The sequence below is a fragment of the Eleutherodactylus coqui genome, chromosome 2 (genome assembly GCF_035609145.1).
Source record: "Eleutherodactylus coqui strain aEleCoq1 chromosome 2, aEleCoq1.hap1, whole genome shotgun sequence".
In the NCBI taxonomy this organism is placed as follows: Eukaryota; Metazoa; Chordata; class Amphibia; order Anura; family Eleutherodactylidae; genus Eleutherodactylus; species Eleutherodactylus coqui.
Window position 1 is genome coordinate 62,021,584 of NC_089838.1, and position 14,477 is coordinate 62,036,060.

At 39.3% G+C, this 14,477-nt stretch overlaps 1 protein-coding gene across 1 annotated transcript in view; it reads left to right on the forward strand.

Moving 5' to 3' along the window:
- FSTL4 (follistatin like 4) overlaps positions 1–14,477 on the forward strand; it is an 846,999-nt gene that overhangs the window by 517,792 nt on the left and 314,730 nt on the right. Inside the window, exon 4 of the mRNA XM_066591052.1 lies at positions 11,562–11,752. Within this exon, the coding sequence (XP_066447149.1) occupies positions 11,562–11,752 (191 nt within the window). The remainder of the gene's footprint in view (positions 1–11,561; positions 11,753–14,477) is intronic.

Genomic DNA, 14,477 nt, shown 5'->3' on the forward strand with positions numbered 1-14,477 from the left:
TTCTAAATATAAGCATATCAGAAGCTTATTCCAGCACTTTGGAGTAAATGAAATGGTATTTTTATCCCTCTAAAATCCCTTCCATACTATCGCTGCATTTAAGGGTGATCTACAATGATTGAAGTCATTGAGTCTGTAAAATCGAAGCCAAAGATCTATGCTACAGAAACATTCAGATTGTGTTTTTTTGCTTTGCCATCCACCTTGTTTTATGAGTAACATGAGAGGGCTCAAAGCTCCCATAATGCATTTTTAAGTCAGAAAGTTTGCACTACTGCAGCTCACGCAAGAATTCAATGTTGTTCTAGATTGCTGAATGGAGAAAACCTCTTCATTTTTGTTACCTATTGTATTCTTCGTAATGGATATTGGATTTTAGCTATTTCTAAAGTTGCTGAAGTGTGTAAATGTTAAAAATCACCCTGGCAGCTTTTCCTGCAGTTTGTGTTGCTTCCTGTGGCTTGCTATATATATTTAGATTTAACATCTCACATTAGCGTCTCACATCCGCAATGAGGGATATGCTCAATCACGAAGGTCTGGACTTCACTAAAGCTGTTCATCACGCTGTAGAGATGATTTCACAAAGATGGGAAATAAAGCAGCAATTCCTTACGATAACACTCTGGAGCTTCAAACAGAGGGTTTTAGTGTATGAATAATAATAATCCTTATAATTACTATCTATATATTTATTTGGTAGTATGAAACTATATTGAGAGTGCTCCATAGGATTACATGTCCTCCATTGGGCTCACGGCCAAATTTCCTTATCTCAGTCATACACACACTCCAGGGACTCTGAAGTCATCTGGACGATGTTGAAGGGCCAGTTAACTGGGGAATAGGAAGGTTGTGCATAAGTTGGGCATGTGTCCAGGTCTTCATCCTAAGCAAATATGTATAACACAACCATAAATTATAGTCATATAGTAACCATATAATACCAATGTTTTATGACAAAATAATGCACCAACGACTAAATAAGGCGGCTCTCACATCTGCATCAGGAGTTCTGTTTTCCTTCTATGTTCAGAGGAGAAGGAAAGGGGAATCCCTTGGCTGAGTGGTCCGTATTATGACGAGACCGAACTGTGCCAAATAAACCCCATTGACTATAATTGAGTTTGTTCAAATTCCGCTCAACTGCCCGCTATTTTACAGAAGAAAAAGCACTGCATGCAGTGCTTTTTCTTTTGGTATTTTATTCTGGATCTGCAACAAAACCTCTGAAGAGGTGGTCCAACGAAGATGTGAACCCGGCCGAATACTCCTGCATAATGACCAAATATTGCTGCCATATAATGATTGATTAAAGGCACATATATTTGTCAATACAACAGATTATAATGCCATACAAAGACGGGATATAACCACGATACCATAACTGAAAAATATCGCTATGCCAGACAAGTTAAGCTAAAATATAGTACTGATCAGGTGCAATCAGAATCAGCATAGTTTTTTATGGGGGAAGGGTCATCACTAGAGATGAGCGAGCGTACTCGGAAAAGCACTACTCGCTCGAGTAATTTGCTTTATCCGAGTATCGCTGTGCTCGTCCCTGAAGATTCGGGTGCCGGCACGGAGCGGGGAGCTGCAGGGGAGAGCGGGGAGGAACGGAGGGGAGATCTTTCTCTCCCTCTCTCCCACCCGCTCTCCCCTGCTCCCCGCTGCGACTCACCTGTCAGCCGCAGCAGCACCCGAATCTTCAGGGACAAGCACAGCGATACTCGGATAAAGCAAATTACTCGAGCGAGTAGTGCTTTTCCGAGTACGCTCGCTCATCTCTAGTCATCACCATATCTCTGTGTGGAATCCAGAGCAGTTTTCATTTTGTGTCATGAAAGCTGCACTATAATTGATTGCTATGGGCAAGAAAGACAGTTTTGCTTTATGACAGCTGTCATAAATCTGCCGGAGGCTGGAAGAAAAGTTCAGAATGTATGGTCTGGAGGGGACGAGCTACAGATCTGGATTGTTCACAGCAGAGGTCAGTGGTGTTGTGATGGATTTCCCAAAATGGAAAAACATAGAGTACTTCTTTAAATCCAATGGCTAACATCGCAGGTTATTCGCGTCTTTCCCGTGCCAACATGAAGCCTTTTTCAGTTATGACTCTTCCATACAGAGTGTTATACCCATATATCTTTGACTTCCAATCTTTGTAGCACATAATTCAAATCCTGCACATTAACCAACTCCATGCTGAAACTTAAAGGTTTTTTTTCAAGTTTTTTTAAATATACATTTGGGTCCCCTGTGCACTAAACTATCTAAAATCAATATACACATCATGCTCCATGACATCTGACAGGTGACATAACCGGGCAATAAGATTATATTACCTCATACTGTTTCATTTCAAAATCACCACACCTGCCACATGAAAAGCATCAATCCCTCATAAATTCAAGCCCTGATATGAAGGGTTTAATCTCCAAGTAACAGTTCCTTCAATGATGTATTTCAAGGACACCATTCTCCACATGTTCACAAATCACATCCATCAATCTAACACACCACAGGGCACATGAACGGACACATCACAGGTCTTCACCCCATTCTTGTTTTAACACATAGTCAAGCAACAGTCATACTAGGCCTACTGATTTTCAAAGGCTATTGGTTTATCAGTCATTTCTGTCAAGCCCCCTACTTACACATAGACAGTTAGTCAGTAGCCCCTCCAAGTCACCTGCTTCTCAGAGGCTACTATTTTATTACCATGAATCCTAACACCCACTGACAGACAATAGTGCAGTTTCTGCAGTAGTACTCCTCATATCTCAGGACTCCTCTAACACTATCCCTTCTACTGTCAGGTCCATACAGTCTAACCTAAACCAGGATTGCACCCTCAAGCCTGCAGAAAATCCAGTCCCCTTCAAAACTATCTTACCAGTATGGTACAGAGATCTTCTTTAATCCCTTCCAGGACCTATAGTAATAAACCCCAACCCTAGTTTTGAGCACAGAACTGAGCTGTCTACTCCAAAAGTTCCAGTGTATTCTCCAAAGCTCACCACATTGGCTGACATTATGCTGAAGCTGTTACTATACAGCACACTGCACATTCCGAGTGCTGGTATGCCTACTCCCCACACAGCACGCTTCCATCAGCTACCAGACTGCTAATGATCACCTGCTTGTTCACTATCCGCTTAACCTCAAGGTCTCTGCTAAGCAAGGCAACTGCCCTACCTTCTTCTCAGCATATGTTCACTTTCTATGGACCACCTCCTGGAGAGATCAGCACAGGATTTCTGTTATAGCTCCCAACCTTCAGTTTACCATAATCTCTTACCTCACCACAGTATAACAAGCTTGTTTTATGGTGAGGGAGCTCATCATAATAACATGCTTAAGTCTACATCAGGAAGGTCTGGCACTTCAGGCGGTTAGTACACTTCACACTCTCCCTTTTATATATATATATATATATATATATATATATATATATATATATATATATATATATATGCTATTAGCTCATCCCATGCTTGCCTAATGACCTGGGCTTCAACTTAGTCTGAGGTTTGTGTTGTAGTAGCCAGGAGTTAGAACCTTCACGTTGCTTGTTTGTCTTCCCAGTCGAACTGCTTGTATGTGTTTATGTGCGTAAATCTGGTGTTTGCTTTACCAAACTTTAGTGTGCCCATGCCTTTGTCACCCTAACTTGTTCAGTGTTACGTGTTTACATGTGTTTAAGGTGGCCATGGCTCAAGGAGGGTGAAGTTAGTTGTTGGAGAGAGAAGATTGGAGAGATGTAGTCAGCAGAGAAAGACATGTGGAGTGGACTTAGGCTCCAATGAGGCCGTCCAGGTTAAGGTCAATTCCTCCCCCACTTGATCATGGGAGGTGACTCCTTGGGGGAACGCAGAGAAAGAAAGAGAGAGAGAGCTGCCACCACATAAAGAAGGTTACCGGAGCTCAGGAGGGGAAGGACAGTTTGGGATGCAAGTCAATGTGAGAGAAGTGTGTCAGCAGCAGCAGAAATAGAAGTGAAGCCTTTTTCCACCCTGTACACAGAAGTCATAGTCAGGGCAGGCCCGTGGATGCTGAGTCACACAAGATAGACTTTCTAAACGCGAGTGTAACTTGCCTCTGTGTAAACCAGAGTCAGGCAATCCTGCATCAGATCCATCTTCCTTTCGTAATGACCATCCGAAGCAACCTTCCCCTTCCCCAGATAACTGGGACTGGCAGGTGTATCGTGTTCAATGTGGAAGAGAGTAGAAGCAAGTAGAAATGATTCTGAATTGATTAAGAGAACTGTTAAGTACATGTGCCTCAAGATTTAAAAAACAGGAACTGTTTATGGAAGTTTGTTGCAAGAATTGAATAAATTGTGTACCTTTGGCTTAATTTATCTGATCTGGTCTGGACTCTTTTATTTTGCTGTCACCAGAACATTTCACTAAGAGGTACTGGCGTCACATGAACATTCAAATTACCGCATTCCTAGTTGGTGTTAGAACTTATACCACTGCGCGAGCCGGGACAGCTTGTGTCGTGACCCTCCGGGTAGGGATAGCGGGGCCACTTGTTCCCCACTGTCTCCATGCAAAGCGTTTGCGTGTGGCTACAGCAGTATCTGTACATCGAGCAAGGTAAATGACCTCAGCACTGAGCCTCCGACATCAGATATTTTACAGTGCAATGGAACGAGCCTGACCTAATAGCTATAGCTGCTTAATTGCTAGCTAAGTTTGAATTGTATCCCATATTATTAAAAATGGCTAGTGCCAGGTAAGGACAAAAGAAGCAACAAGAAAAATATCCAGGACACATGCCCTTAGTGCCCAGGCCTAGAAACATTACTGGAACACGCATGTACGCGAAAATAAAAATAGCAATGACAACTAGACACAAGACTATCCAAAAAAAGACAGAGCATCTCCATTTATTAGCAAAAGAGAATTAGATTATTGAAAATATTTTGCTTCTACCATTAACACAGAAATAAATATAGGCACAACTTGTGTGTACAGGATATGTTTTACAGATTATATATATCAATCACAGTTATCTGTGGACTCTACATAGTCTGTATATATTTGCAAAACTGTATTTTCCAGTTAACTTTTGGCAGTTTTAGGAATCTGTTCCGTAGCCAGCAATTTACACGATATTATTTACCTGAAACATTGAATGCACATGAAACATTAATAGAGGCGGAATAAATAATTCAGAGCAGAAGACTTTCTAAGTAGTGTAATATATATATATAGTTTAGAACCTGAATGAATGCAGTGCATGAGTGCAAAGACCAGAGCAGTTGAGAGGTGCACAGCTCTTATGAAGGGCTTTGCTTCTAAACATTGCCGGCTTTAGATAAAATCTGACCCTGGGCAAAATGAAATATTGTACCATCAATCCAGTCACACTCAGTCAGTTCAGAAGGTGGTGTGAAGAAACCTGCAGCACTGATTCTCGGTGCTTCCAAGGGTGATGCGCACATTTTCCCGGAAAATAAACACTTCCACTTTTACTCCTTACCCTTTCCCAGGTAAGGAGTGAAAGTGGAAATGTTTCTTCCACTATGCAACCCGGCGATCATGTGACCTCCCGGGTGCCACCCTGATCTGCTCTGCCAGTGACTGATGTCACTACGGGGGGATTTTTCCCCTGCAACAAGAGCTCTTATGGATGCCCCAGCTACAGTGGAAAAGTGTCAAATGAATTTAAAAAAAAGACAATGTGAATGACCCCAGAGGTCTTATATGACATTATGGGGTACATAGATGTTAAAAAATAATAGTGACAAAAATAAGTTTAAAAAATTACAGAATAAAATAAAAATATATACATAAAAAAGAAAATGACCCACTGCCGACGCCAACCAAAACTGTCACCGTATGAGCCCTGTAATCCAAAACTGTACATATTATATATCAAAATGTCTGAATCAAAATGAGGAACTCATTTCCATACTTTATTTTAGCATACATATACTAATTAAAAAAACAACAATAAATGTAAAAAAAAGTCTGCTGCAGATCTGCATCAAAAGCCTTGTCAAAATTTGTATTTTTTGGGTTTTGACACAGATTTAGTGCAGACCAGCACCAAGACCAGCAGCGCAAAATATTCTGCAGAGTTTTGTGTTAATCCGCACCAAAATCTACTGCATGAGATAGTACTCCTATACTACAGTGTGAATGTAGAGCATTAGGGTGTCATATTGATCATTATTTATGTGGTCTTTTGAATAAACTAACCAAAATATAAATGGAGACCAAAATCTATAAACTAAGGGGGAAAAAAAGAATAACTAAACATTTAAAATCTAAATAAAGAAGAATGGGGATACGGGCAACAAATAAAATCTATATTTTACTATGAACCCTGCTTCTATATCATTTACTAACTGCACAGATTCCCACAGTTCTTTCTAACTGCTTGTCTCTCAATGCCCGCACACAGTGACATAAACAATGGAGAAGATGACATTGCCCACTGACTGGTGATGAGTAAAGGGCCATTTACACAGGACGATAATTGTACAAAATCTGTTCAAATGAACAAATTTGTGCGATAATCATCTCATCTAAATGTACAGCCATCATACACTATTCGTTTACAGGTTGCTAGTCGCTTACTTTTAACCAGCATGAAAATCATGTTGACTTTTCGCTGAGTGTAAACGCTCAGCTGGATACCAGCTGAAAGCTCCGAGAACAAAGTAGCTGTATGCAGAAGACAGCGCTCCAGCTCTCTTCTGCATACAGCAGCTGCCCGAGAGCAAAGCAGCTGTATGCAGATGACAGCACTCCCGCTGTCTTCTGCATACAGCAGCTGCCTGAGAACGAAGCAGCTGTATGCAGATTACAGCACTCCCGCTGTCTGCTGCATACAGCGGGAGCCTTCATTTACACAATAATAAGCTCTTAAGTAGCTAACTAGCTATTTAAGAGTTTATGCAAAGTGATCGCTCAAAACTGTCACTCAAACTGCTGCTTGAGAAAATTTTGAGCGATCATCTTGCCGTGTAAATGCACCTTAAAGATGCCTATTTGCATATGGAATTTCAATCCTTCCTGCCTGACCCAGAAACTGTTCTTGTATGATTGTCAGAGCATGCATGTATTTTCATTGTGGAGAGAAGAGTAAAATTCAACATGTCGAATACTTCCACATGAAAGCCAGGAGGCTCTCATACACATAACATAGTCAACTGATCCCACCAAAGTTCAGCCCTATCAGTAAATTCCAAAATATTGGGGCTGCAAAGTGCTGCAGGGTGGCTGAATAACTATGGATCATTCTGAGATTTCAGTTCTGAATGGGTTTATTGCACTGAAGTTTTGATGTTTCAAGATAACAGACTCCACATATGTAATATTCTGACCTATGTCTATTACAGGGCCCTTCTGGTGATTTTTTTTTCATTTATTATGTAGCTATTCCCCACAGTATATATAAAACAGCTAGTGTTACCCTGATTGGTTATTCCTTTCTATCAGATACTCCTGACTTGCTTCTCCTCCGATGGTCATGTGATCTCAATTCTGAGCAGCTCAGATTTACTTGGGGTTATGTGTACAGCTTCTAGTCAATTTCTCAGTCTGTGTGATGCAATTACATGGGACATAGATACTCTTGTAACAGTTACTCATAATGATCACACAGCTCCTGTCACTTATTTATAATAGAGGAGATCACAGCTCATCTTCCTGACTGTAGCTAACTTAGGTAAATATTTTTGTAATGACAATTAGGCTGTTCCCTCAGTAGGCAGAAATGATATGGCCTCTGGCTAATGCTGTGCTGATGCATCATGGGATTACTTTGAAAGTGAAAGTAAAAAAAAATCTCACCATCAGATTAGTGCGTGATAAGTATCAGGAAAGAGGCTTTACTGTGTGGAAGTGGCTGGAATACACAGAGGAGACCTCCAGAGAGTAATAGGCAATCAGGTGAGGGGTCAGGGATGGAAAAATAAATTTTTCTAGAGCACCACTTGCAGTGCCCAGGGATTCAGATGATTCTCAGTCCTCCATGGATTAAGTCCTTAATCCTCATCATGACCCCTATTTATAATTGCTCTGTGTATCTTGACATTTTTGGGTTATATAAAAATGCGGCATAACAATATTAATACTCAGATTACTGCAAGCAACTGTCAATATTTCTGTGTTTTTGTTTCAGCACATAGTGGTATTTCGACCTGTCTTAAATTGCCCATATAGTTCCTATACCGATATCAGACTTTATCTAGGTTGATAGTCTGCTACAACTTCTACGATATTCATGTCTTTGTACTTTTATAGTACCGTGACCAATATATCCATTTACACGTCATTTAAGGTGTACAGTACTGCAACTGAGATGAAATACTTACTGTCACTGTCTATGTCATGGCTCATTTAGTAAAACACTATTGACTTAAATGTAATCTGCAGAGAAGACTGCAGAGACGGAAAGCAAGATTTTCTTTTATCAAGAATAATAATAGTTCCAGAGACAAAACAAATATCGGTGGCTTTAGTTCTGTGATCATTTTGTAATAGTAAATAGAGAATATATGACTAGATTTTAATAAACCTATCCATATCAGTATAAAAGGGGAATACATTATTTTTAAATAAGTTCCTATGCAGCAAAGTACTGCTGAAGCCACACTTTTATAGCTCCATTGTCCTTTGTTTTATCTCTTTTTACTGTTTAAATAGAAATGTTCTATTTTATGAGTTATGGTGATTTTATGTCATCTAGAAATGATATATTTTTAACCTCATTTACAATAACACTATGCAGAACTGTAAATGAGCTGATATATAGCACTTACCTAAGACTCACAATGGCTATATAATAAGGACAGATAAGCAGTCTTAATACAATTTCTTGGGTAAGTACAATTTTTAGCAACTAATTCAAGGACATGGCTAAAGAAGGTGCTAAGGTAGCAGTTGTACTCAGACCCAAAGTCATTCGGCTTCTCAGGACAACCCAACCAATCTGTATATTACACAAACAGTTCATTAATTTTAATGGGCACCATGGAAGTTGTGGTGACACTGCAGAAGCACTGAACACTTACTATTAGAATTCTCAGCAGAATACAGCATATCTTATTTTTATATGACCCTTCCAATGATAAAGGATGGTAAAAACGGTCAGCCTTTTAAAGGGCTCTTAAATATAACATGCATAGTGAAGATGTTATGCAGCAACAAAGCTATCTTACATGCTTTGCGCCACATACGCTACATGTTTTTTTTTTACACATCCAGACACTTTTTCATACTCATCTGAAAGGATGAATTGCAACCTAAATAGCAACAAAATTGTTCCAAATTGCGGTAAATTGTGCCAAACTAAGACAGCTAATAGGTGCTATAAAAAGACTAGGTAGCTTTAAAATTTGACATATTTACCATTCAACTGTGATAACTCTGGCGCAGTTTAAGACTGCCTGTCTTAGTTTGCACTGTCCTAACTTTTAGACAGTACTAGTAAATGTTCCCCATTGAACCATATCTATTGCTTTTTTCAACATGACATATCATGGAACGGAAATACAGAAAATATAGGTAAAGGTAAAGTCCCCTGATGCAAACACCGAGTCATGACTGACAATGTGATGTTTTCTTGGCAGACTATTTTTGCAGGGTGGTTTGTCATTGCCTTCCCCAGTCATCCCCCCCCCCCCTTAGAAAGCTGGGTACTCATTTTACCAACCGTGGAAGGATGGAATGCTGAGTCAACCTTAAGCTACCTGAACCAAGTGGGGATTCAACTCGCAACCTTCAGGTCTAACACTCTGCACCACAGGAGACTCAGTAAAATATAATCCTGTCCCAAACCACAATGTATGGTTCTAATCATTAATTGTGGCATACTCCTATATCTTACACTTTAACAGCACCACATGTTGCTCTGGTGGCCACATTTGAAACTATTTTTTTTTTCTTAAATCTAAGCCTCGTATGCCATGGAGTACACACACCAACTCTAACTGGGTTCTGCTCCATAGTTTTTTCATAGGACTCTAAACACCTCTAGTTTAATTATTCTCACCCTGTATATCAACATCAGCCCATCTTTTGAACTCTATATATTGTGCTAAATTGACAGAGCAAATATTTTCATTTTCACAATATTATTTAAATTAAATTCAATAGCTACTGTCTGAAAAACATAATAAAAATGCCTAATGATTGACTCAAAAAGCTTATGTTTACTGATAATTATTCACAGCAAAGCAAAAAAAAACATATTAATCAGGCTTTGATACCTGAAAATGTGATTTCATTTAGGGAATTGCATTTAATTCTTAGTTAAAACATGGGTTCCTGGTCATGCCTCTGCAGAAATGTGGTGATGCATACTAATTATTGATTAAACAATACTCCTTAATGACACTCAATTATAATAGGATATTAGGTGTTTAATCCACAATAGGGCCTAAGCTTTTAAATAACTAGGTACAAATAACAGCAATTACATCACAACTGACAAATCTCTGTAGTTTCACTTACCCTACATAATACTATATGTATTTGTCTGAGTAATGCACTATATATGAATGTTTTGTTTTAAGGCTTTGCAAACCTCTGTGTATGAAAAATAAATACACACATGTCTTACTAAGTCCAGGCAGAAAAAATGATGCACATATCTGTTTTTTTAATTGAGTTTTTCTTCTCATGGATTTAGAAAGCCTCATGGTTGGTTTGTAGGCTCTCTTACATTCAATTTTCTGTCTGGGTGGGTGCTTCTAGCACTGATGAGCTCATGAAAGTACACAAGTTCAGCTCCCTCTCCCCTTGTGTCTTTCAGAGGCTATGTAGCATAACCACACCCACTCAATACCATAGAGCTATCTATCCATCCTTTCTCTGAGTGTCTGCTGGTTTGTTTCCCCTCACTGCTAATAAGAGCACAAAATTCACCCAGAGTAAATTACAGCCCTCTGTAATAGTAGCTTTCTCTGCTCTGCTTTCTGTTCCCCTGATCTTCTCCACCATTTCATGACACTGCCATACTGCCATCTGTAATAGCTCAGTGGAAAGGCAGTGAATGCATGTTCACAAAAGGCAAGCATGCTAGAGGAGGGATTTCCGTCCTCTACACTAAAGTGATCTGGAAAACAATACAGGCATAGAAATCAGACTTTAAAAAAAATAAAAGCCAATTACAAAATGTCATTTACAAAAACACATTGATTAAAAAAGAGTGCAAAAGTGTACTAAGCTTTTAAATCCATTGTGCCTGTGGCCAGAGACTTTAAATAGGTGTAGAAGTGTAGTATAGCCAAAATTGTGGGGTCTACTGATCATACTTGGGTCTTCTTCCCTCTGCATCATTATTGTTTATATTCATTTTCTCTATAACTGTCCTGAGTGAGCAACTTAACCTAGTATGGTGTTATAAAGCTGTGCTGTGTCGAAAGTTCAGTGCTTGCCATAACTATACTTCACACAGATCAAAGCTGGAGCATCACAGAAGTAGAAGCATTTTACTATTGTAATCTACCAGGTCCATTTGATATTAGAATTGCAATGCATGAAAATGTTTAATTTCAGTACTCAATAAGTCCCTATCTCTTTTAGGGGACACCTGCACTATGGCTGACTACAACCGGCTCAAGAACATACTTCTTGATCTTCAGGCTAATCGGAAGAAGCCAAAAAGTAGGCCTCCGGGGGATAAAATTTCTGAAAAACGAGCACTGGTAGAAGATATGTTTAACTATTTGGATATAAACATTGATGGTCATCTAGACAGCTATGAACTGGATCAGGTGGGTAGAAAGTTGGTTACAAATTAAATTCTGAAATTAATTAATTTTTTCAGTCAATGTGTAAATTGAATATAACACAGTAGAATTTTTGTGAGTAAAGCAGGTTCCAATTACCTTGCTAACAAAAGAAACAAAGGAAGCTTTATGCCTCAAATTGAGAATACTACTTTTTGAAATGCTAAGGGAGTGGAAATATTGTATCTAAGAACATGTTAAACTGCTCTGCAATCAAAAGTGCATCCTTTTTTCCCCAAGTATATTGATTAATATGTCTCAAAGTCTCCATGCTCTCTGAATATACATATTTTGCTAACATACTTTGCATTAAAATTATACAAGACAATATGACCAGTATCCCAACAAATTATTTTAATATTCAGGCTACAGCTAAAGAAGCTTTCTGTTTTATCTTGTTTTTGTTCTTCAATTCCCAACTCAGCGATTCAAGCTAGAGATTTCTGAAAATGTTGTAATCATAGGAGAACAGGCCTATTTTGATTATGTACCTGCTGTTTCTATTAAATTAATTTATAAATATGCAAAACATGCATTTTTGGCCTAGAACAGTTTTGACATCTTGAAAGGCTTCACTTAAATATTGTGCTCTAAATTCTAACAAACAAGATACATTTTATATACAATTCCAATTCCAAAAAAGTTGTCACACTATGTAAAATGTAAAGGAATGTAAAGAAAATAAAGAATGCAATGATTTGGAAAATATCATTTAACCATATTTTATTCATGATAGAACACATATCAGAAGGGGAAAGTAAGGCATGTTTTCATTTTATTAAAAACAACTCAATTAGAATTTGATGGCAGCAACACATCTCACAAAAGTTAGGACAGGACCATGTCTACCATTCTTTAGCATCCCCTCTTCTTATTATAACAATCTGTAAATATATGGGAAGTGATGAGACCAATTGTTGGAGTTTTAGGAGATGAATATTGTTCCAGTCTGATGTAGGATTCTAGCTGCTAAACAGTCCTGGGTCTTTTTTGCCAGATTTTTTGTTTTATAATGCAGCAGATGTTTTCTATTGGTGAAAGGACTGGACTGCAGGCAGCTAGTTCAGCACCCGGACTCTTCTTCTACAAAGCCATGTTGTCATGATGGATGCAGTATGTGGGTTAGCATTGTCTTTCTGAAATATGCAAGGCCTTCCTTGAAAGAGACGTTTGAATGGAAGCATATGTTGTTCTAAAACCTCTATATACTGCTCAGCACTGATAGTGCCTTTCAAGATGTGTAAGTTGCCCATGCCATAAGCACTAATGCAACCCCATACCATCAGAGATGCAGGCTTCTGAACTATACGGTGATAACAAGCTGTATGGCCTTTCTCCGCTTGGGTCCGCAGCATTCGTGATTTCCAGAAAGACTTTCAAATGTTGATTCATCTGACCACAAAACAGTTTTCCATTTTGCCTCAGTCCATTTTAAATGAGCTTTGTCCCAGAGAAGATATGGGGTTTCTGGATTGTGTTGATATATGGCTTCTTCTTTGCATGATACAGCCTTAACTTGCATTTGTGGATTGCAGCCAATGATTTCTGGAAGCACTTACTTTTCCTGCCTTTTGTTATCCATGTCCCAACTTTTGTGAGATGTGTTGCTGCCATTAATTTCCAAATGAGTTGTTTTAAATGAAATACATTTTCCACAATGTCCCAACTTTTTTGGAATTGAGTTTGTACGATCTTGTTAATGGTCATTTACTAAAACCTACAGGGTATTACTCCCCTTATTGTCATTTATTTTATTGTAATTACCAAATCTATGTGCCTCACCTTTCTAAACAAGATTTGAAGAGATAGTAAATCCAAAAGAATCTTCTCTTACAGCCACCAGCAGAAAACACATCAAAAACACTTCACCAATGTTTCCACACTTGTTTCCAATCAGTGGTGTGGTTGACCTTGTTTCATAACCACCAATCCTCAAATGGTATCCACACTACACGAAAAGAAAAAACATCTAGTGCAGTAATCTTTGGAAACATTTGACCCCTTTGTGACCAGCCCATTGCCTTTTTACGTCCTGGCATGCTGGGCTTAATTCCCAGAGGATGTAAAAACATGCTTCCTCTGGGAATGAATGCCCTGCAGGCTCTGGACGTGACAGCTCCATGCTGCCAGTTACCGGAGGTAGCTGACAGCATGGAGCTGTCATCCTGGGCTGCGGGAACCCACTCCTGGTCACGCAATTGCCGGTATCCACCGGATACTAGCGATTGCGTTAAAGTCTATGAAAAGTTTTAAAAAGTTAAAGTTTCAGCTCTCCTTATGGATCCGATCCATAAGGGAAGCTGAGAATACTCACCCCCTGTCATCCACGATGTCTGGCGTTTTCTTCTTTCTCCCCTGACCTGCCGCTGGCATCTGTCCATGCGCGCCAGGCGCATTACGTCACGCGCATGCGCAGAGAGCTGGGAGGTCTGGGAAATTTAAAAACTCCCTGCTCCCAGCTATTATGAGTAGCCGAGAGCAGGGAGCTGTCAGTGGGAGCCCCTGTATGTGGTTCCTGGTCACATGATCGCTGCCACCCAATGGATAACAGCGATCATGTAAAAGTTTAAAAAAGTTTTAAAAAGTGTAAAAAAAAAGGAAAAAAGTTTGTTTCATCTCCCCTCATGGATCACATCCATGAGGGGGGATGAAATTAGGTACCTAAGGCCCCTGGAATTATCCGCAGACTTTACCCTGGCTTCTGTGCACA